Source organism: Oryctolagus cuniculus, chromosome 2, assembly GCF_964237555.1.
Source record: "Oryctolagus cuniculus chromosome 2, mOryCun1.1, whole genome shotgun sequence".
Classification (NCBI taxonomy): domain Eukaryota; kingdom Metazoa; phylum Chordata; class Mammalia; order Lagomorpha; family Leporidae; genus Oryctolagus; species Oryctolagus cuniculus.
The window spans coordinates 155,046,549-155,067,049 of record NC_091433.1 but is presented as its reverse complement, the minus strand read 5'-3'; the positions used below and the strand labels follow the sequence as shown (position 1 = coordinate 155,067,049).

The 20,501-nt window shown below is 38.8% G+C and overlaps 1 protein-coding gene across 3 annotated transcripts in view; it reads right to left on the bottom strand.

The window, feature by feature from the left end:
* The window catches only part of FBXO11 (F-box protein 11), a 94,736-nt gene that overhangs the window by 16,943 nt on the left and 57,292 nt on the right, over positions 1-20,501 (bottom strand). For all 3 annotated transcript variants that reach the window (XM_070069155.1, XM_070069156.1, XM_008254435.4), the window contains exons 2-11: positions 10,989-11,116; positions 10,767-10,848; positions 10,208-10,352; positions 7,472-7,601; positions 6,701-6,784; positions 6,492-6,624; positions 4,372-4,478; positions 4,179-4,290; positions 3,986-4,092; positions 3,767-3,904 (exon numbers count right to left, since the gene is read on the bottom strand). In XM_070069155.1, coding sequence (XP_069925256.1) covers positions 3,767-3,904; positions 3,986-4,092; positions 4,179-4,290; positions 4,372-4,478; positions 6,492-6,624; positions 6,701-6,784; positions 7,472-7,601; positions 10,208-10,352; positions 10,767-10,848; positions 10,989-11,116 — 1,166 coding nt within the window. The remainder of the gene's footprint in view (positions 1-3,766; positions 3,905-3,985; positions 4,093-4,178; positions 4,291-4,371; positions 4,479-6,491; positions 6,625-6,700; positions 6,785-7,471; positions 7,602-10,207; positions 10,353-10,766; positions 10,849-10,988; positions 11,117-20,501) is intronic.

The following is a 20,501-nucleotide window of genomic DNA, read 5'->3' as shown; positions in this document are numbered from 1 at the left end:
TTTTGAACCTTCCCAAAGAAAAATAAGACTATGAAAGGTAAGGTGGGGATAGGTTGAAATACAAAATACATTTCCTCATTTTCCATAGGTGGAATTCACAGTTTATTTTGACGTTTAAACATGAAGTTAACAATGACAAACTCTAGAAAGAATCTTTAAGCCCATATTATTTTCCACAAAAACATTTTTTTAAATGAAAAAGAGTAGAAAATCCTTTATGATTCTTTATAAACTCTTAGTAAGCTACAGATAAGGAAAATGACAATTCCAGAAAATAATAAGAGTATAATAAAGATGAAGGATTGTACAGAAGCTAATTCAAATGTTTATTATGTTATTTGAAAACCAAATTTAAAAAAGTTATCGTCAGGGATAGATATCATCCTACCAAGCACAAGCTATCAACACAAGGAAGGTAAGTCAGAAGAAAACTTGGAATGGAAGAACATTCTACTGAAGTTTTTAAGAGCTGTGTCACAAGACTAAACAGATACAGAAGCTACTGTAGGCCCAAGATATACTTTATTTCCATCCTTCCCTTACAAATCTGTAACAACTCACAAATATTCTCTTTAATCTCTAGGGCAAAGATCAATGTATAGCATTGCCTAGAGCTGATTTTTTTATATACTGTAATACTTATAATACTATATTATAATAATACTTATAAGCCCAAATCTACGAGAAAAAAAAACTGTATAAAGGTCATGTGACAAGGAATAAATAAATAAATCACCATGGTAGACCTTCATAAGGCACTATTATCAACACAGTTCCTTCAAAAATGAAGAATTTACACTCAGATTAATTTTTTTTCCAACATGGGACGCCAGTACTGCAGATGGAAGATTAACCTATTGCACCACAGCACCGGCTGTTTCATGAACTTCTTATTTGTTTGTTTATTTTTTTTGAAAGTCAGAGTTACAGAGAAGGAGAGGCAGAAAGAGGCAGAGAGAGAGGTCTTCCATCCACTGGCTCACTTCCCTGATTGGCCGCAACGGCTGGAGCTGCGCCAATCCAAAGCCAGGAGCCTCCTCCGGGTCTCCCATACGGGTGCGGGGGCCCAAGCACTTGGGCCATCCTCCACTGCTTTCCCAAGCCACAGCAGAGAGTTGGATCGGAAGTGGAGCAACTGGGACTCAAACTGATGCCCCATATGGGATGCCAGCACTGCAGGCGGTGGCCTTACCACTTTGCTTCCTTACTTACAGGCCTTTGTTATAGGCTGAGTTGTGAGTTGATTTTCTTAGGTTAGTTATACCAGGAACTAGTTATGATGATAAACTGGCCTCTTTTCTCAAACTATTTAGGTCTTATTAGCACTGACAAAAGGGTACTCCTTCATGCTCTAATTCAATTTTTAAAAAGAGCCCTGATTTAGGGTTCCAGGCACAAGCAATGAAAATAATTTTCTTTCCCATTGACAGCTTGTATACATGACTTCGATGTTCCTAGGTTGCTTGGTTAACAGAACAGCAACTAAACCTCACCATCCACCTATTTGCCACCATGTTATTACCTCCTTTCCCATCTCTTCCATCCGCACAACAAAAAACTGTTGCTACTGGGGGCCAGTACTGTGGCCTAGTGGGTAAAGCTGCTGCCTACAACACCAGCATCCCATATGGGCACGGGTTTATGTCCCGGCTGCTCACTTCCAATCCAGCTCCATGCTAATGTACCTGGGAAAGTGGCAGAAAATGGTCCAAGTGCTCGGGGACTCAAACAGCAGATGGAAGCTCTCTCTCTCTTTCAAATAAATAAATATATAAATGTTGGAAAAAAAAAAAAAAAAAACTGTTAGTAGTGCTGTGCTTGGACTTCGAAAATGATGCCTAACAAAACTTCTGCAGAACAGTTTTGGAACTGACATTTTATTATCACTGTGTTTCCTATTAAAGTTCTGCCATTTAAAAAAATTTAAGAGGAAATGTGGCGCAGTGGGTTAACACCCTAGCCTTGAAGCACTGGCATCCCATATGGGCACCGGTTTGAGACCCGGCTGCTCCACTTCCAATCCAGCTCTCTGCTACGGCCTGGGAAAGCAGTAGAAGATGGCCCAAGTGTTTGGGCCCATGTACCCGCATGGGAGACCTGGAGGAGGCTCCTGGCTTCAGATCAGCGCAGCTCCAGCTGTTGAGGCCAATTGGGGAGTGAACCATCACGGAAGACCTCTCTCTCTCTCTCTCTCTGCCTCTCCTCTCTCTGTGTAATTCTTTCAAATAAGTAAGTCTTTAAAAAATATTGAAAGTAATGAGAAAAGAAAAATCAAAGATGTCTGAAGTGTAAAGACCAAATCCTGTTTTACTTTAATTTTTATGTATACTTACTTTTATTTATTTGTCTGCATTTCATAAATACAACTTCAGGAACATAGTAACCTGCCTTCCCACCCATCTTCCTCTTCCCTTCCTATTCCAAGTTTTATTTTTTTAATAAGATCTATTTTCAATTAACTTTATACACAAATGACTGACTATTCTAGGTAAAGAGTTCAACACTGGGGTGGCACTACGGCATAGTGGGTAAAGTTGTGGACTGCAGTGCTGGCATCCCATATGGGCACCGGTTCAAGTCTTGGCTGCTTCTCTTCCAATCCAGCTCTCTGCTTATGGCCTGGGAAAGCTTGGGCCCCTGTATCCATGTGGGAGACCTAGAAGAAGCTCCAGGTTCCTGGCTTTGGATTGGCCCAGCTTTGGTAGTTGTGGCCATTTGGAGAGTGACCCAGCAGAAGGAAGATCTCTCTTTCTACCTCACTGTAACTCTGCTTTCCAAATAAATAAATCTTAAAAAAAAAAGAAAAGAAAAGAAAAGAAAAGAGTTCAACACTTTGTTTGAGAAAGAGAAAGAAAAAGAGAAGGAAAAAAAAAAAAAATCCCTGTTCCTCAATAGTCCAGACAAGAGCAGTTCAAAGTCATTGCATCTCGCAGTTAATTTCGTTTTTTTCCTTCATTTTTTTCTTTCCTTCTCTTCCTTTTCAGAAACTTAATAATCTTTAAAGAAGAACCCAAGAATGACACATCTTTTGTGAGCACTTAAGACATAACTTATGAGGTACGGCGCCACGGCTCACTAGGCTAATCCTCCACCTTGCGGCGCCGGCACACCGGGTTCTAGTCTCGGTCGGGGCGCCGGATTCTGTCCCGGTTGCCCCTCTTCCAGGCCAGCTCTCTGCTGTGGCCCGGGAGTGCAGTGGAGGATGGCCCAAGTACTTGGGCCCTGCACCCCATGGGAGACCAGGAGAAGCACCTGGCTCCTGGCTTCGGATCAGCGCGGCGTGCCGGCCGCAGCAAGCCGGCCGCGGCGGCCATTGGAGGGTGAACCAATGGCAAAAGGAAGACCTTTCTCTCTGTCTTTCTGACTGTCCACTCTGCCTGTCAAAAAAAAAAAAAAAAAAAAAGACATAACTTATGCGACTTAAGAATATCCTCCACTTAATACACTAAAATGAAGTAATTTTTAGAGAACAAGTTCTAGTATTATAGTTACACTTACATTTTATAACTAACAGAGATTACATCTTCTTCTCAAATAGCACATCAATTCTCTAAGGATTTCATTGCATCTACATAGATATGTTTGATGCATGAATTCATAAAATGAATACTGCATATCCATTCTAAAATACCTAAATTTCTTTTAAACCTATATTCTTTAATTCAGATACTATGGTGATGAGAAAATAATGATGAAACACAGCTAAACTTGAACTGATACAGAAGTCAACTTTTCTATTAAGAATAAATGTGCTTAATGTTCTTACCATGCCATGATCAAATGTGAACACACCAACATCACGTCCATGATGAATATGATTTCGTCTAATGATTGGGTTTCCATGATTTTTAACCCAAATCCCAGCTAACGCATTATTGGAAATTTCATTATCCTCATATATTCCCTACAACAATAACCAAGAAATAAACATTAGTACAGCTTTAAAAATAGTATTTTAAAAGAGAGAAACAAAATTTTAAAATACCTGTGCATGATCTGTTATATAAAGCCCAACATTTTCACAGTCGCTGATGTTACAGTGCTTGATAGTGGGACATGCTCCTTGACCACTAACACATACTGCAGAACCAACTGTAAGGAAAAAAATCTATTAAAAACCCTATTGGACAACAACACAGTGACTCAATTTTATTATGAAAGATAAAGGAAACACTAACCTGTACATGTACTTCGGATGATACAGTGATCAATAATAGGGCTACAATTTACTGTAATCTCTAAGCAGTGGTGTGCATTGTGGTGCTGAGCAGATTTGTCATCAGGGTTAAACTGAAAAATAGAAATTTTATTTGCAATAACCACTGCCTTGATGATTTCAACATGTATATTTTAAATATTAAAATTTCTTACCCTTATTGTCATATATCCAACATAAGCATCTTCAGAACCTTCCATAAAAACGAAGGTTGAATCTCTAGTGTTTTCAATTATAACTTTGTCTGCTACTTTTCCTGGTGCTGTAGAGAAGATATTTTAAAGCATATTATCTTAACTCCATTTCAACAAATAAATACTTTTATGGAAGGGAAACTTTTTAAAAACTTAAGTACTGAGTTGTAGGGCTAATATTCAGACTATTGGTTATATATGTTTCACCAGCTTTTATTGTAAGCAGCCATATTTAACAATTAATTTAATGTGATTAGCAATAAACTCAAATCCATATTAAAAATACTTCTAATAATTACAATTCTAAGTGGTTTCTTGTGGAAACAAAATCATGACTAACAAACAGTAGCTCCAGAAAAAGCAGCTCAGAAAAAGAGAAAAAAAAAAAAAAAAAAAAAAAAAGACCTCTTAAAATTTATTCCCAACACTGGCTTCAATCAATTTAACTAGTAAAATCACTAGAGTAAAAATTTTCTATACTCCCCCCCGGCCTTTTTTTTACACATGTTTTAAGAGTAACCCTTAGATGATGATGATACAGAAATCAGAATAAATCAATATTTTTAAAGATTTTATTTATTTATTTATTTGAGAGAGAGAGTTAGAGAGAGAGGAAGAGACAGAGAGAAAGGTCTTCCATCTGCTGACCCACTCCCCAAATGGCCACAATGGCCAGAGCTGGGCTGATCTGAAGCTAGGAGCCAGGAATTTCCTCTGGGTCTCCCACATGGGTGCGGGGCCCAAGCACTTGGGCCATCTTCCACTGCTTTCCCAGGCCATAGCATAGAGCTGGATCAGAAGAGAAGCAGCCAGAATGCAAACTGGCACCCATAGGGATGCCGGTGCTGCAGGTGGAGGCTTAGCCCACTATGCCACAGTACCTACCCCAAGAATAAACTAAGTTTTAATCAGATCTGAAAACTTTCAAGCTGAAAAGTTATCAACACCAATTTGTCTTCCCCTTCTTTTATGATGGACATAAGGAAGGGAAGCAGAAGAGACAATAAATACAAATTTCATTAGCAAATATTGGCTATCTTAAAAAAAAATGGTCTATGTACTGTATGATCAAAAACCATAGAGAAAGCACACATCTTCAAATGACTCAGCAGCGTTCAAAAATATTTCATTACATTTATTCTTAGACCATAAAAAAGTTTTGAAAAATTACAAAGTAGCTTTGAAAAACTACAAAAATTTTCAATTCTTTTAAAAAAAGATACTCACTTTTTTAATGAGTATCTTCAAGGCAACTGGAGAAAGGTACTGCCATCAAGAAATACATCCAAGGGGCCAGCGAGTGTAGCATAGTGGGTAAAGCCGCTGCCTGTAGTTCTGGCATCCCATATGGGTGCTGGTTCAAGTCCCAGCTGCTCCACTTCCAATCCAGCTCTCTACCATGGTTTGAGAAGGCAGCAAAGATGGCCCAAGAGCTGAGGCCCCTGTACCTATGTGGGAGACCTGGAAAAAGCTCCTGGCTTTGGATTGGCCCAGCTCTGGCCACTGTGGCCATTTGGGGAGTGAACCAGCAGATCGAAGACCCCCCCACCCCGCCTCTACCTCTCTGTTACTCTTTCAAAGGGCCAATGCCATGGCACAATGGGTTAAGCTGCCACCTGCAATGCAAACATTCCACATGAGTGCCAATTTGAGTCTTGACTGCTCTACTTCCGATCCAGCTCCCTGCTAATTTGCCTGGGAAAGCAGCGGAAGATGGCCCAAGTACTCAGGTCTCTGCCAATTACATGTGAGACCTGTATGGAGTTCTAGGCTCCTGGATCCAGCCCAGCCCAGGCCTGGCCACTGTGGGCATTTGAGTGAACCAGTAGATGGAACATCGCTAACTGCCTTTCAAATAAATTAATAAATATTAAAATAAATACATACATGAATAATTTCTGAATTTTTATGTTTTCATTTCCTTCACACAAAATATGCACAGTATCTTCACTCCTATTTCCTAGCATTAAGGTATTATCAAAGTTCAACTGGATTTTAAGTAACAAGCACTTTAAGAACCTATTATGTAATTCAAATAATATGAATTGTTAAAATTCTAATGACAGTGCATTTCAAAATACCTGCACCAATCATGGTAATTGGAGATTCAATATATATCCATTCATCAGTATATATTCCCGAATGAACAAAGATAAGTCCATCAAAATGAGCTTCTTGTACCCCACCAAGGGCATCTTCAATGGTATCATAATACTAGGGGGAAAAAAAAGTGTTAGTAGAGAACTGAAAGGTTACCGTTTTAAGTCATAAGAATACAAACAGAACATACCAACATATTTTCTCTTCCTTTATATCTTGCAGGGTTACTGTAGAAATGTTCAGCAAATCCTGGCTTTACATGTGCACCTTTATACTAAAATGTCAAAAGCAAAACAAATTGATTACTAATGTAGACATTATAGTCTAAATAAATATACCACTACATTTGTACCTTATTAAGTATCAAAAATAATTCTCAATTACTCCAATTAATTTTCCATCACACAATATGATATAAAATCTACAACAAGTTACGACTCAGTAATATCCAGGAAGAAAGGATAAAGCTTCTAAATCTCAGTACTACTTTTATTTTGGGCCAAATAGTTCTTCGTTGTAGGAGCTGTCCTGTGCAGGGTAGAGGTTTAGTAGAATTCCTGCCTCTACACAACTGCATAGCAGAAGCGCCCTCTTCCCTCTCCCACTATGACAACCAATAACTGTCTCCAGATGTTGCCAAAATCACCCTTAGCTGTGAACTACTCTTAAGATCTACATGAAAATTAAGCTAAACGTGGAACTTTAAAACTACTGAAAATTAGTAATTTAAATATAAGTTCAAAAAGACCCATCAAAACCACAGTTGTTCTCAGGCTACTGATGTTTGTGCCAATTAGTGATGTTTGTGTAAATCAGTGAATGTTAGTAGTAAAAAGACATTGATATTTTGTGGGTTGGTAATATTCACTGGGTTACCTTTAAAACCTATTTTTGAGTTTAAAAGGAGCCTTTATCTACAAATGTATAAAATAAATCAGTATTTTCTATTTATACTTCATACCAACTGCTGGAAACTTTCTTTCCAAGGATTTGGGTGTTCATATTCTTCTGGATTAATCTGGTAGAATTTACCAGGTTCAGGATGCATCATAGGGCGGGTGTATTCAAATACTTCCATGTATAATCGTTTCCTAGAGGAAGAAAGGGATTAAATATTTCTTTGGAAAAATGTCCTTTAGATTAATAAAATTTTGAACAATTACAACAAGCTGAGGGCACAAAAATGATTAACAAAACATGGAATTTTAAATATGAAAACCAGTTTTGGGCTATAACAATGTAACTGCATATGAAAATTAGTCATCCAAAAGAATATGAATCGTCAATTAAGCTACCCCTTCTGTAATTCAGAAAGTTTATGGAAAAATTAAAAGAAAAGTTTATTCTGGCACAAAAATTTGAAACTCAAGCATATTTTATAACATACTTTTCATGAACTTTTTGAAGATTTCTCATAAAGGCGTCATATAATTATTACTTTAAAAGATAACTTATTGGGTTTGACACTGTGGCACAGCAGGTTAAGCCAGCACCTGCAGTGCCAGCAGCGTCCAATGTAGCTCCCTGCTAGTGTGCCTGGGAAAGCAGGGCATGATGGCTCAAGTGCTTGGGCCTCTGCACTCACATGTGGGAGATCTGGGAAAAGCTCCTGGCTCTGGTTTGGCCCTGGTTTGGCCCAGTTCTGGCCGTTGCAGCCATTTGGGGAGTGAACCAGTGGATCAAAGACCTCTCTTCTTTTCTCTCAGTAACACTGCCTTTCAAATAAATAAAATACTTGGTACTTAATTCTTCCTACATCTTCAGTCTACTGGCATCCCAGCAGGAACCATCAAATCCTAGAAACTAGACTAACAGTAACTTTTTAATACAGTGCAAAATGCTTTTTCTTTTTTGTGCCCTTTGTCCTCAAATTATACTTATCCTCTCTTAAATGTAAGGTATACTTTATTTTTTCTTCATAAAAATAATGTGTACAACAATACAGAAAAGCATACAGGGTCCACATTATGGCACAGACGGTTAAGTTGCCATTTTTTGACATTGGCATGGAATCCTGCCTGTTCCACTTCCAATCCAGCTTCCTGCTAATGCACGTGGGTAGGCAGTAGATGATGGCCTGAGGGCTTAGGCCCCACTACCCAATAGAGCTCCTGGCTCCTGACTAGCCTGAACAGTCCTGGGTGTTATGGCTATTTGGGGAGTGACCAGAAGATGAAAGATTTCTCTGTCTCTCCCCCTCTCTCTGTCACTCTTTCAAATGAATAAATAAATAAATCTTAAAACGAATCCAACTCTCCCTGTTGCTTTTTTTTTTTTAAATATTTGTTTTATTTGACAGGCAGAGTTACAGAGAAAGAGAGAGACTGATCTTCCATCTGTTGGTTCACTCCCCAAATGGCTGCAATGGCTGAAGCTGAGCCGATCCTAAGCCAAACCCAGCTTCTTCTGGGTCTCCCACATGGATTCAGGGGTGCAAATACTTAGGTCATCTTCTGCTGCTTTCCCAGGCACATTAGCAGGGAGCTGGACTGGAACTAGAGCAGCCAGGACTCTAATCAGCGGCCATATGGGATGCAGGTCCTCCAGGCGGCAGCTTTACCCACTATACCATAGTGCCGGCCTCTCCCTGTTGCTCTTTCAAATAAATTTTAAAGAGGTAATCTATAATTTAAATATATTCACTTTTATATTTCCTTCTAATATTTTCATCTACAGATGGCTGAATTTATTATAATTATGATTATATAGCATAATAAAAATTTATGTTCTGCCCTTTTCACATTTTATAATACTGTACTTTTCCATATTAAAAATTAAAAAATCACTGTTAGTGGCTAAGGCACAACTCTCCAACTAGATATTAAACAGTTTACGTAGCTCATTCCCTTAATGTTACTCAGATTATTTCTAATGTTTCCTTTTATGTTATTATAAAAAAAGCTGCACATAAGAAAACATTTCAGCAGGACAAGTAAACTAAATGGCATACATATTTTAAAAATTATTTATCTATTTATTTGAAAGTTTTTGAGAGAGAAAGAGAAAGAGACAGACAGACCAACCAAAAGAGATCTTCCATTCACTGGTTAACTACCCCAAATGCCTGCAACGGCTGTGACTAGGCCAGGCCAAAGCCAGGAATCTGGAATTCAATCTGGGTTTCCAACATGGATGGCAGGAACCCAAGAACTTGGGTCACCACCTGCTGCCCCGGTGCACAGAAGGAGAAAGAAAACTGGATCAGAGGCAGGGGCAGGACTTGATCCCAAGCATTCCCATATGGGATGCAGGTGTCACAAGTGGCAGCTGATCCCACTGTACCAAATACCCATCCAAGCATATGTATGTTAAGGTTCATGAATACAAATATTTTCTGAAAGTGATGGACAAAATCTATGATCTCACTTAACTATCAGACTTAAATTCATGAGTTATTTTAAATTACATTTAGTTCTATTTCTAACAAGCAATTACATGAAAACCATTTTCCACTATCACTCAGCTGCTTTTACCTGATAAATACCAGAGAAAGTACTTCATTTACTATTTTATAAACACTGCCTGGACTGACAGCCTGTGTTTGAAACAAACAGGTAAGCTGGAATTTATAAGCATTTTATTTTTTGTTCCAACTATTTAGCTATAACTATCAATTCATACTTCTTCCCTACGGTGTTTGCCATTTTGGGCAGCAAATAATATATCTCAAAATAATAAGCAGTAAGTTGTCACTCACCACAAAATTGGATCATTAGCAAGTTCACTGAAGCGTTTACATACACAAGCTGCTCTACAAAGATCTTGTTCCAGCAAGTAAGAGAAAATTTTTAGAACCACTTCATCTGGTAGTTTCTCCTGAAGATACTGTTCAGCAGGTGCCGCTACAAAGAGATCAATAAACAGAATATAAACAATTTACTCATCCTGCTAGCCATGATTTTCTCATTACTCAAAAAACTCTCCATTTTATCTAGTAAATTGCTTTGATTTTTTATGACAATCATTTCATAAGCATTTGCCTTTCATAGGTGACACAAATTCATCTCCGTTCATCCTGATTTAAGTATTCTTTCTTTTAGCTATGTACCATCTCAAGAACTGGTTAAAATATATACATAAGTATCTTTACAGAGCAATAGAAGTCAAGGAGAGAAAGGTTAGGACTCTAATGTCTATTCTATAATAATCACTTTCTCAATGCAAATGTAATACTCTAATTTTGTTGGTATACAATTTAAAAAAATAAATTATTTAAATTATTTTACTCTATCCCTTAGTTTCTCCGTAAGAAATACCTGATAGATCTTGGGATTTTCCAGATACTCTTGCACGTTTTGCTCGATGACCAAAGTTCTCGGTAGTTGAAGTTGAGGCACCCTTAAGAAACAAAAAGATAATAAAGCAAGTATTTTTATCATATACACTCATTAGTTTAAAAAAAATGACGACATTCCCTTTTCTGTCATTTCTTAAAAATTCTTTCATTACAAACAGAAAAGCAATTACATTTAACTCACCTCCATACTGTTCTTTGTAGGACACGCTGTTCTTTTCGGCAAAAGAGTTTTTCTACGAAGTTGGTATGGACTATTTTGTGCACCAGGACCTGATTCTTCTGCAACCATATCTGCAGGTACATCATCATCTGTTATAAACAAAATAAATAAGAGAAATGACATCCATTTTAAAAAAATGTTTTATGTACATTGTGATTTAATGCTATAACGAGTACTCAAACAGTATTTTTCACTTTGTGTTTCTGTGTAGGTGAAAACTGTTGAAATCTTTACTTAATATATACTAAACTGATCTTCTATATATAAAGAGAATTGAAAGTGAATCTTGATGTGAATGGAAGGCGAGAGGGAGTGGGGGGTGCGGGGGAAGTTAATGGGGGGTCCATTGTAATCCATAAGCTATACTTGGGAAATTATATAAAAATATCTTAAAAAAAATAAAATTTCCAAACAATCAAAAAAATGTTTTATGGATGTAGTCAACTTTTTTAAAAGTTCAAATTAGGGGGAAATAGGCATAACTTTTGTATAAAATTCTAGCCAAATGGATAATCATGTGAAAGAATTCGCAAGACATTTTTTAAAAAATGAGGAGGATTTCCTTTTGATGATAGGAATGAGAAGGGAAATGGTACCACCACATAGTTAAAGCCCAAAAGGAGTGAGGAGGGCAGCTCAAAAAGCAGTGTCTTAGGCCAAAGCAAAGTCAGGGAGTGTCTACAAAGAGGGACTGCTCAGTCTATGGTATGATATGAAGAAGGGTGAAAAGGGTATCCACACAGAGGGTAGTTTAGCACATGATGCTGGAGTTCAAAAGGCATAGGGAGTCTGCAGGAGATGGGGGCAGTGAGGCCAAGAATGGGCGGGCAGTCAGCCAGAGCAAAGAGCATGGCACAGGAGCAGGGATAGCAGATACAAAAGGTTACTTACAACAGAAGATTGATCAAATAAGTACACAGAATAATGGAAACTAGATTTCTGTCAGAGAGGAGTTATAAACAGAAGAGAGAAAGTCAGAATAAACCCTTCAGTGTTAGACTACAATTGGAGATACCAATGTGAACTCATGGTTCCCAAACATATACATAGATGTAAATGTCTGAATACGTGTGGATATGTGCTTGTAATCCTCAGCTCTAGTCACTGACACAGCCTGGGAGTGATGACCTTAGAAAAGCAGTGAGCCTGACTAGCAAATTGGATCTGCGTTTCTGAGTAACATTTTCTGTGAAAGATAAGAAGACCACTTGAGAAATGCAGATTCCAGGGCTAGGGTAATAAAGATGAGCCTGCAGTATCTTGTGAAGGAAAACAAGAAAGTGCTCAAAGGACGACAGCAAGCCAAAAAGGATATAGAAATCAATCTGGAAAGGCTAACACTTGGAAAATTATATAGTTGCATAATAATTAATGGTGGTACTAAAGGGACTATAAACCACAGAACAGCACCCCATAAATCTATACAGAAATAAGAAATATAAAAGAAAAGTCTCACAATGAATGGGATATTTAAATTACCTCCCCACAAAATACTCAAGTAGAACAAGAAAAAGAACAACTCTATACTGGAGATGGCAACCAGATCAAAATGATTATCATTGGGGCTGGCACTGTGGTGTAACGGGTAAAGCCGCCACCTGCAGTGCTGGCATCCCATATGGGCACCAGTTCAAGTCCAGGCTGCTCCACTTCCTATCCAGCTCTCTATCGCCTGGGAAAGCAGTGGAAGATGGTCCAAGTCCTTGGGCCCCTGCACCCATGTGGGAGACGCAGAAGAAGCTACTGACTCCTGGCTTTGGATCAGCACAGCTCTGGCCATTGCGGCCAAATGTGGAGTGAACCAGCAGATGGAAGACCTTTCTCTCTCTCTGCCTCTCCTTCTCTGTGTTAACTCTTTCAAATAAATAACTAAATCTGAAAAAAAAAAAAAAAAAAAAATCATCAGCAGGACAAACTGAAATTGTGTGCCACCTGAGAGCATAAAATAAGATCACAGTTCTTCCTGAACAAAGAGGCAAAACCTGAACTGAATTATAAAGAAACTCAATGTTACATTGGTTCTACAAAATAAATGGTCTGTAACTGTCAAAATCACAAAAGTCTGAGGACTGTTCCAGACTGAAGGAGACCGAAAGAACTAAATGCAACTATATGCAGCATGTGATTCTAAACTAGATCATTTTACAAAAAGTATGCTAGCAGGACAATTAGTGAAATTTGGGTGGAGTCTAAAGACTAGAATAATGTATCACTGTTACTGATTTTAATAGTATGGTTATATATAGTATTTTTATTTACAGGAAAAAATACCAAATTGTTAGGATCTGACAGGGCAACAGGTTGGCTGCTTAACTCCCACGGTCAAGGAGAAAAAAACCTTTGTATCATACTCCTAACTCTCCTCTAAATTTGGGTTTTTATTTTAGCACTGTGGCACAACAGGGGCTAAGTTACTCCTTGGGATAGGGATGCCTCCATCCCATACTGGAGTGCACGGGATGGAGACACGCCTCTGCTCCTGAGCCAGCTACCTGCTAACATACCTAGAAAGCAGCAAGTACTTGGGATCCTGCCACCCATACAGGAGACCAGTGTGGAGATCCTGATTCCTGGCTTAGCCTGGCCCGGCCCAGCCCAGCTATTAAGGCCATTTAGAGAATGAACCAGTGGAAAGCAGACGGCTCTTTTCTCTCCTACCCTTCCCTCTACTTTTCAAATACCTGTTTTTTTTTGTTTGTTTTTTAGATTATTTATTTAAAAACCAGAGTTACAGAGAGACACAGAGAGCTCGTCCATCCTCTGGTTTACTCCAAAAATGGCTGCAATGGCTGGGTCTGGGCCAGGCAGAAGCCAGGAGCCTCATCAGATTATCTCACATGGATGGCAGGGGCCTAAGAACTTGGGCCATTCTTCGCTTTCCCAGGAGCATTAGCATGGAGTTGGATAGCAGTTGGGACTCGAACTGGGACCCATATGAGATGCCGGCACTGCAGGCAGAAACTTAACTGGCCACAGCCCTGGCCCCATCTTCTGCTGCTTTTCCCAGGCTACTAGCAGGGAGCTGGATTGGAAGTGGAACAGCTGGGACTTCAACCTGTCCTATATGGGATGTCAGCATTGCAAGGCTGGTTTAACCTGCTATACCACAACCCCAGTCCCCAGAGGATTCTTAAAGTGTCAGGTCACTTTTATTTATTTAAGACATTTTATTTATTTGACAGGCAGAGTTAGAGACAGGGAGAGATCTTCCATCAGTTAGTTTACTCCTCAAATGGCTGCAACAGCTGGGACTAGGCCAAACTGAAGCCAGGAGCTTTACCTGTGTATCCCATCAGGGTGCTGTGCCACCAGCACTGTGGGTGGCTGCTTATCCCATTGAGCCACAATGCCAGCCCTAAGAACCCTTTAACTTAAGCCAAAATGGGTTCTGTTGATCTCACATCATCTACTTCAAAAAAGAAATAAAAAGCTAAACAGGAATTGCCTCAATTTCTTCCTATGTCCAAATCCACAAACTTATTTACATGTACATCCATTATTTTTTGTTCCCTCCTGAAACTAAAGAGAATTCCCAAGACAGACTAGGCACAATATGCAGCACATAAAAAATATTTGTTACATAAGATGAAACAATAAAGAAAGCCAATGATCCATGGTAGCTGTCAAACTGGCTCCAATTCAGGAACCATGAAGTCATGAAAGATTAGTTAATAGTTTTGGGCCAGCAGGTGTAAAAACAAGATCTCAAAATAACTTTTGATATAAAATTTAACCTTCTAACTTTTGTATCTAATTACAGAATGTGCCAATATTTTGATGTCAAATTATAATCTAAGATTACTAAAGAAATAATACCAAAAATGCTCAATTTTACTACCTTAAAGAAAATTTCTAGACCAAAGATGTCCAATCAAAACACAATGAAATTCACACAAGTACTTTCAAATTTTCTACACTAAAAAAGTGAAATTAATTTTAATATATTTATCTAATTATTTCTAAAAAGCTATTTCAGGGCAAGCATATGATATGGGTATCAGAGTGTCTGGGTTCGACTCCTGGCTCCACCGCTGATTCTAGCTTCCAGCTAACACTCAGCTGAGAGGCAGAAGGTGATGGTTTAAGTACTTGGGCCCCTGCCAACCCATATGGGAAACCCACACTGATTTCTGATCTCTGCCTGAATTAGCCCTGGCTGTCACAGGCCATTTGGACAACGAACCAGTGGATGGGAAATCTCTGTCTCTTTCAAATAAGTAAAAATAAATAAAACTTAAAAAAACCTACCATTTCAACATATAATCAATATAAAATTACTGCTGAGACAAGTACTTTTTTTCATACTAAATTTTTAAAATAAGCATTTGTTTTTAACACTGCATGCCTCAATATAGAACAGCCATATTTCCAGTGCTCAATAGCCACAACAGCTGGTAGCCTAATTGCAAAGTGAAGACATACACACATTCTCTTTCACTAAACTTTTATCAGTTCTTTTAAAGGATAAAAAGTTAGTATCACAATTTAAAAGGATGCACTATACATATAAAAACATAATATCAATCTTTATCTTACAATTTCTAGATTTTACTATAAATCATATACATCAGAATCTTCACTATTAAGAGGAATCAGGAATAAGAAAAGGTTTCTAGAAAATAAAAATGCTTTGTTTTAAAAATTATCCTTGAATTCTTTGATATTAAACATCACTGAAATTTTCTATTAGGATTCCATTCTTAAATTAACAGAATAACATTATTTTTATATACCTTTATAACTACCTTAAAGATTTACAAAATTAGTAGTACTGATTGACTGGGGTTTAGAGTCCACACACTTTAGATCGTAAACTAAAGTTAGAGAGTAGTTAATGGAATTTAATCTACAGAATTTTTTCCCCACAAATACCATACATATTCTAAACTACTTACCCATAGTCACAGATCAGATTGGAAACTTAGGCAAATCTGTGCTACTAACAACTGTGTGTTTAGAAACAGCTCCCAGTCTCACAGTGTAAAGAACCACACTTGACAACTGTTTCTAACACAGTTGGGAACTACCAAGGCTTTTCTTCAACTACTTAAAAAAAAATCGTAAGTCAGCTGATACCAGGACAAAATTTTAAATATTTTTTAATTTAAATATTTTAAGGAAGGAGCCCAAAAGTAAAGTCATTATTTAAAAACTGCTTTTTAAAAACTTTTATCTGCTAAAATCAGTGTTTTCTGATGGTATTTTGTACATGAAGTATTTCACAAAGTTTGTGGGAAATGGAATTAAAGGTAAGTTTATTTTAGTGCAAACATTTTTGAAATTCATGCAGATTTTTCATAATATGCATTTCTGTAAATTTGTTGAAAATGATGTTAGAGGCGGCTCTCTAGCGTGGTGGGTAAGGCTGCAGTACCAGCATCCCATGTGGGTGCCGGTTCGAGTCTCAGCTGCTCCAGTTCCAATCCAGCTCTCTGTTACGGCCTGGAAAAGCAGCAGAGGATGGCCCAAGTCCTTGGGCCCCGGCACCCACATTGGAAGACCCAGAGGAAGCTCCTGGCTTTGAACCAGCACAGCTCCAGCTGTTGCGGCCAAATGGGGAGTGAACCAGCGGATGGAAGACCTCTCTCTCTCTCTGCCTCTCCTCTCTCGGTGTAACTCTTTCAAATAAATAAATCTTTAAAAAAATTGTTAAAGACCCCTTATAGTTACAAACTTTAAAAATTACTCAGCATACTGTTATTAATACTTTCACTGATATGTTATTAAAAACATATACTTCTGCTGAATTTTTACCACTACATAAAGTATTGGGATTACTTGGGACCACCCAAAGAAAATACATATATTCAATTTGACTATTAATGACAATTTTCAGAAGCCAAACCTCCAATCTTACAATGACTACTAAAAACTCTTCATTTCATAAAATGAAATGAAGTTTCATTTAAAAGGAAGAAATCTTGAACTATTCATTCTCAATTGCCTGGCATAAAGTATACTCAAGTAAAGAATGAGTGAATTAATTAATGTGCCACACTACACTACATATATTGGTGAAACAGGTTATTTGCCATTCAGGAGCATAAGACACACACAGACAACAGGGAAAAATAATGCAGTGTGTCACATGCTAGAACAGGGGCAAGCAGAAAGTACCACAGAAACACACAAGAACAGCAAATTCTAATGCTGAGGTTTTAGTGAAGGTTTCTTGAAGACAAAGTGGAGAACCAGATAACTGGAAGTTAGTGAAGCAGGAGGAGTAGCGTATGTGAAAACCTGAAGGTGCTCACCTCCAGCATAGATCTTATGTAACCACTTGTTGCTCCACTTGCCTATACCATGTAACTGAAGCCAAATTACAAAGACTACTATAAACACTTCAAACAATTTGGACTTTATCTTGAAAACAAGACAGTCAGTCACTAAGGGGCCCATGCTGTGGTGCAGGTTAATCCTCTGCCTGCTGTGTCAGCATCCCATATAGGTGCCAGTTCTAGTCCTGGCTGCCCCTCTTCCAATCCCACTCTCTGCTACGGCCTGAAAAAGCAGAAGATAGCCCTTTGGGCCCCTGCACCCACATGGGAGACTAGGAAGAAGCACCTGGCTCCTGGCTTCAGTTCGGCACAGTTCCAGCCATTGCGGCCATCTGGGGAGTGAACCCTTAAGACCTTTCTCTCTGTCTCTCCCTCTCACTGTCTGTAACTCTACCTCTCAAATAAATAAATAAAATCTTAAAAAAAAATAGTCACTAAATGGTTTTAATAATAATGATGTATCTTAATTGTGTTTTAGGAAGATCAACCAATCAATATAAAGACTAATGGAAATGGACAGGTATCAGTGGTGGGAGACCATTTAGGAAACGGTCAGTGACAAACTGAACAATGAAGACAGCTTGAACTATGGTCATAAAAATGGAAAAAATAGGGGCTGGTGCTGTGGTATAGTGGGCTAAACTTCTACCTGCCATGCCGGAACCCCATATAGGTGCCAGTTTGTGTCTTGGCTGCTTCCTTTTTTTAAAAACAAAAAAACAAAAAAAAACAAAAAAAAAAAAACAAAAAAATAAAAAAACAAACTTTTAGTTAGTAGATAAAATTTCCAAAATACAGTTTATGGATTACAATGGCTTCCCTCCCCCCATAACTTCCCTCCCATCCGCAACCCTCCCATCTCCCTCTCCCTCTCCCATTCCAGTCACATCAAGATTCATTTTCGATTTTTTTTTGACAGGCAGAGTGGACAGTGAGAGAGAGAAAGACAGAGAGGAAGGTCTTCCTTTTGCCGTTGGTTTACCCTCCAATGGCCGCCGCGCTGCAGCCGGCGCACCACACTGATCCGATGGCAGGAGCCAGGTGCTTCTCCTGGTCTCCCATGGGGTGCAGGGCCCCAGGACTTGGGCCATCCTCCACTGCACTCCTGGGCCATAGCAGAGAGCTGGCCTGGAAGAGGGGCAACTGGGACAGAATCCGGCACCCCGACCGGGACTAGAACCCAGTGTGCCGGCGCCGCAAGGTGGAGGATTAGCCTATTGAGCCACGGCGCCAGCCAATTATCTTTATATACAGAAGATCAATTTAGTATATATTAAGTAAATATTTCATCAGTTTGCCCCTACACAGAACACAAAGTGCCAAATACTGTTTCAGCACTAGTCATATCATTAATTCACATTGAATTAGGGACATTAAGGACAAAGATCCTACATGAGGAGTAAGTACACAGTGACTCCTGTTGTTGACTTAACAAATTGACACTCTTGTTTAAGGCGTCAGCAATCTCCCCAGGCTCTAGTCATGAGTTGCCAAGGCCATGGAAGCCCCCTGAGCTCGTCGACTTTGATCTTATTTCGACAACGTCATAGTCAAAGTGGAAGTTCTCTCCTCCCTTCAGAGAAAGGCACCTCCGTTTTTGATGATCTGTTCTTTCCACTGGGATCTCACTCGCAGAAATCTTTCATTCAGGTTTTTTTTTTTTTTTTTTTCTTTTGCCAGAGTGTCTTGGCTTTCCATGCCTAAAATAGTCTCATGGGCTCTTCAGCCAGATCCAGATGCCTCAAGGGCTGATTCCGAGGCCAGAGTGCTGTTTAGGACAACTGCCATTCAATGAGTCTGCTGTATATCCCGCTTCCCATGTTGGATCGTTCTCTCCCTTTTTTATTCTATCAGTTAGTATTAGCAGACACTAGTTTTGTTTATGTGATCCCTTTGACTCTTAGACCTATCATTATGGTCTCTTGTGACCTGAAATTGATCCTTGGACTATTGAGGTGGCATTGGTACATGCAACCTTGATGGGATTATATTGGAATCCCCTGGCACATTTCTAACTCCGCCACTTGGGGCAAGTCAGCTTGAGCATGTCCCAAATTGTACATCCTCTCCCTCTCTTATTCCCACTCTTACATTTAACAGAGATCACTTTTCTGTTAAAATTTAAACACCTAAGAATAATTGTGTGTTAATTACATAGCTCAACCAATGGTATTAAGTAGAACAAACAAAAATACTAAAAGGGATACAGTATTAAATTATACATCAACAGTGATGATAAGGGCTGATCAAGTTATTATTTCTCATAGTTTCCATTTCACTTCATCAGGTTTGCTTTTTGATGCTTGGTTAGTTGTCACCAATCTGGGAGAGCATATGATATTTGTTCCTCTGGGACTGGCTTATTTCACTCAGCATGATGTTTTCCAGGTTCCTCCATTTTGTTGCAAATGACCGGATTTCACTGTTTTTTTACTGCTGTATAGTATTCTATAGAGTACATGTCCCATAATTTCTTTATCCAGTCTACTGTTGATGGGCTTTTGGGTTGATTCCAGGTCTTAGCTATTGTGAATTGAGCTGCAATAAACATTCAGGTGCAGACAGCTTTTGTGTTTGCCAATTTAATTTCCTTTGGGTAAATTCCAAGGAGTGGGATAGCTGGGTTGCATGGTAGGGTTATATTCAGGTTTCTGAGGAATCTCCAGACTGACTTCCATAGTGGCTTTACCAGTTTGCATTCCCACCAACAGTGGGTTAGTGTCCCTTTTTCCCCACATCCTCGCCAGCATCTATTGTTGGTAGATTTCTGAATGTGAGCCATTCTCACCAGGGTGAGGTGAAACCTCTTTTGTCGTTTTGATTTGCATTTCCCTGATTGCTAGCGATCCTGAACATTTTTTCGTGTGTCTGTTGGCCATTTGGATTTTCTCTTTTGAAAAATGTCTATTGAGGTCCTTGGCCCATCTCTTAAGTGGGTTGTTTGTTTTGATGTTGTGGAGTTTCTTGATCTCTTTGTAGATTCTGGTTATCAACCCTTTATCTGTTGCATAGTTTGCAAATATTTTTTCCCATTCTGTTGGTTGCCTCTTCACTTTCCTGACTGTTTCTTTTGCAGTACAGAAACTTCTCAATTTGATGCAATCCCAAATGTTAACTTTGGCTTTGACTGCCTGTGCTTCCGGGGTCTTTTCCAAGAAGTCTTTGCCTGTGCCTATATCTTGCAGGGTTTCTCCAA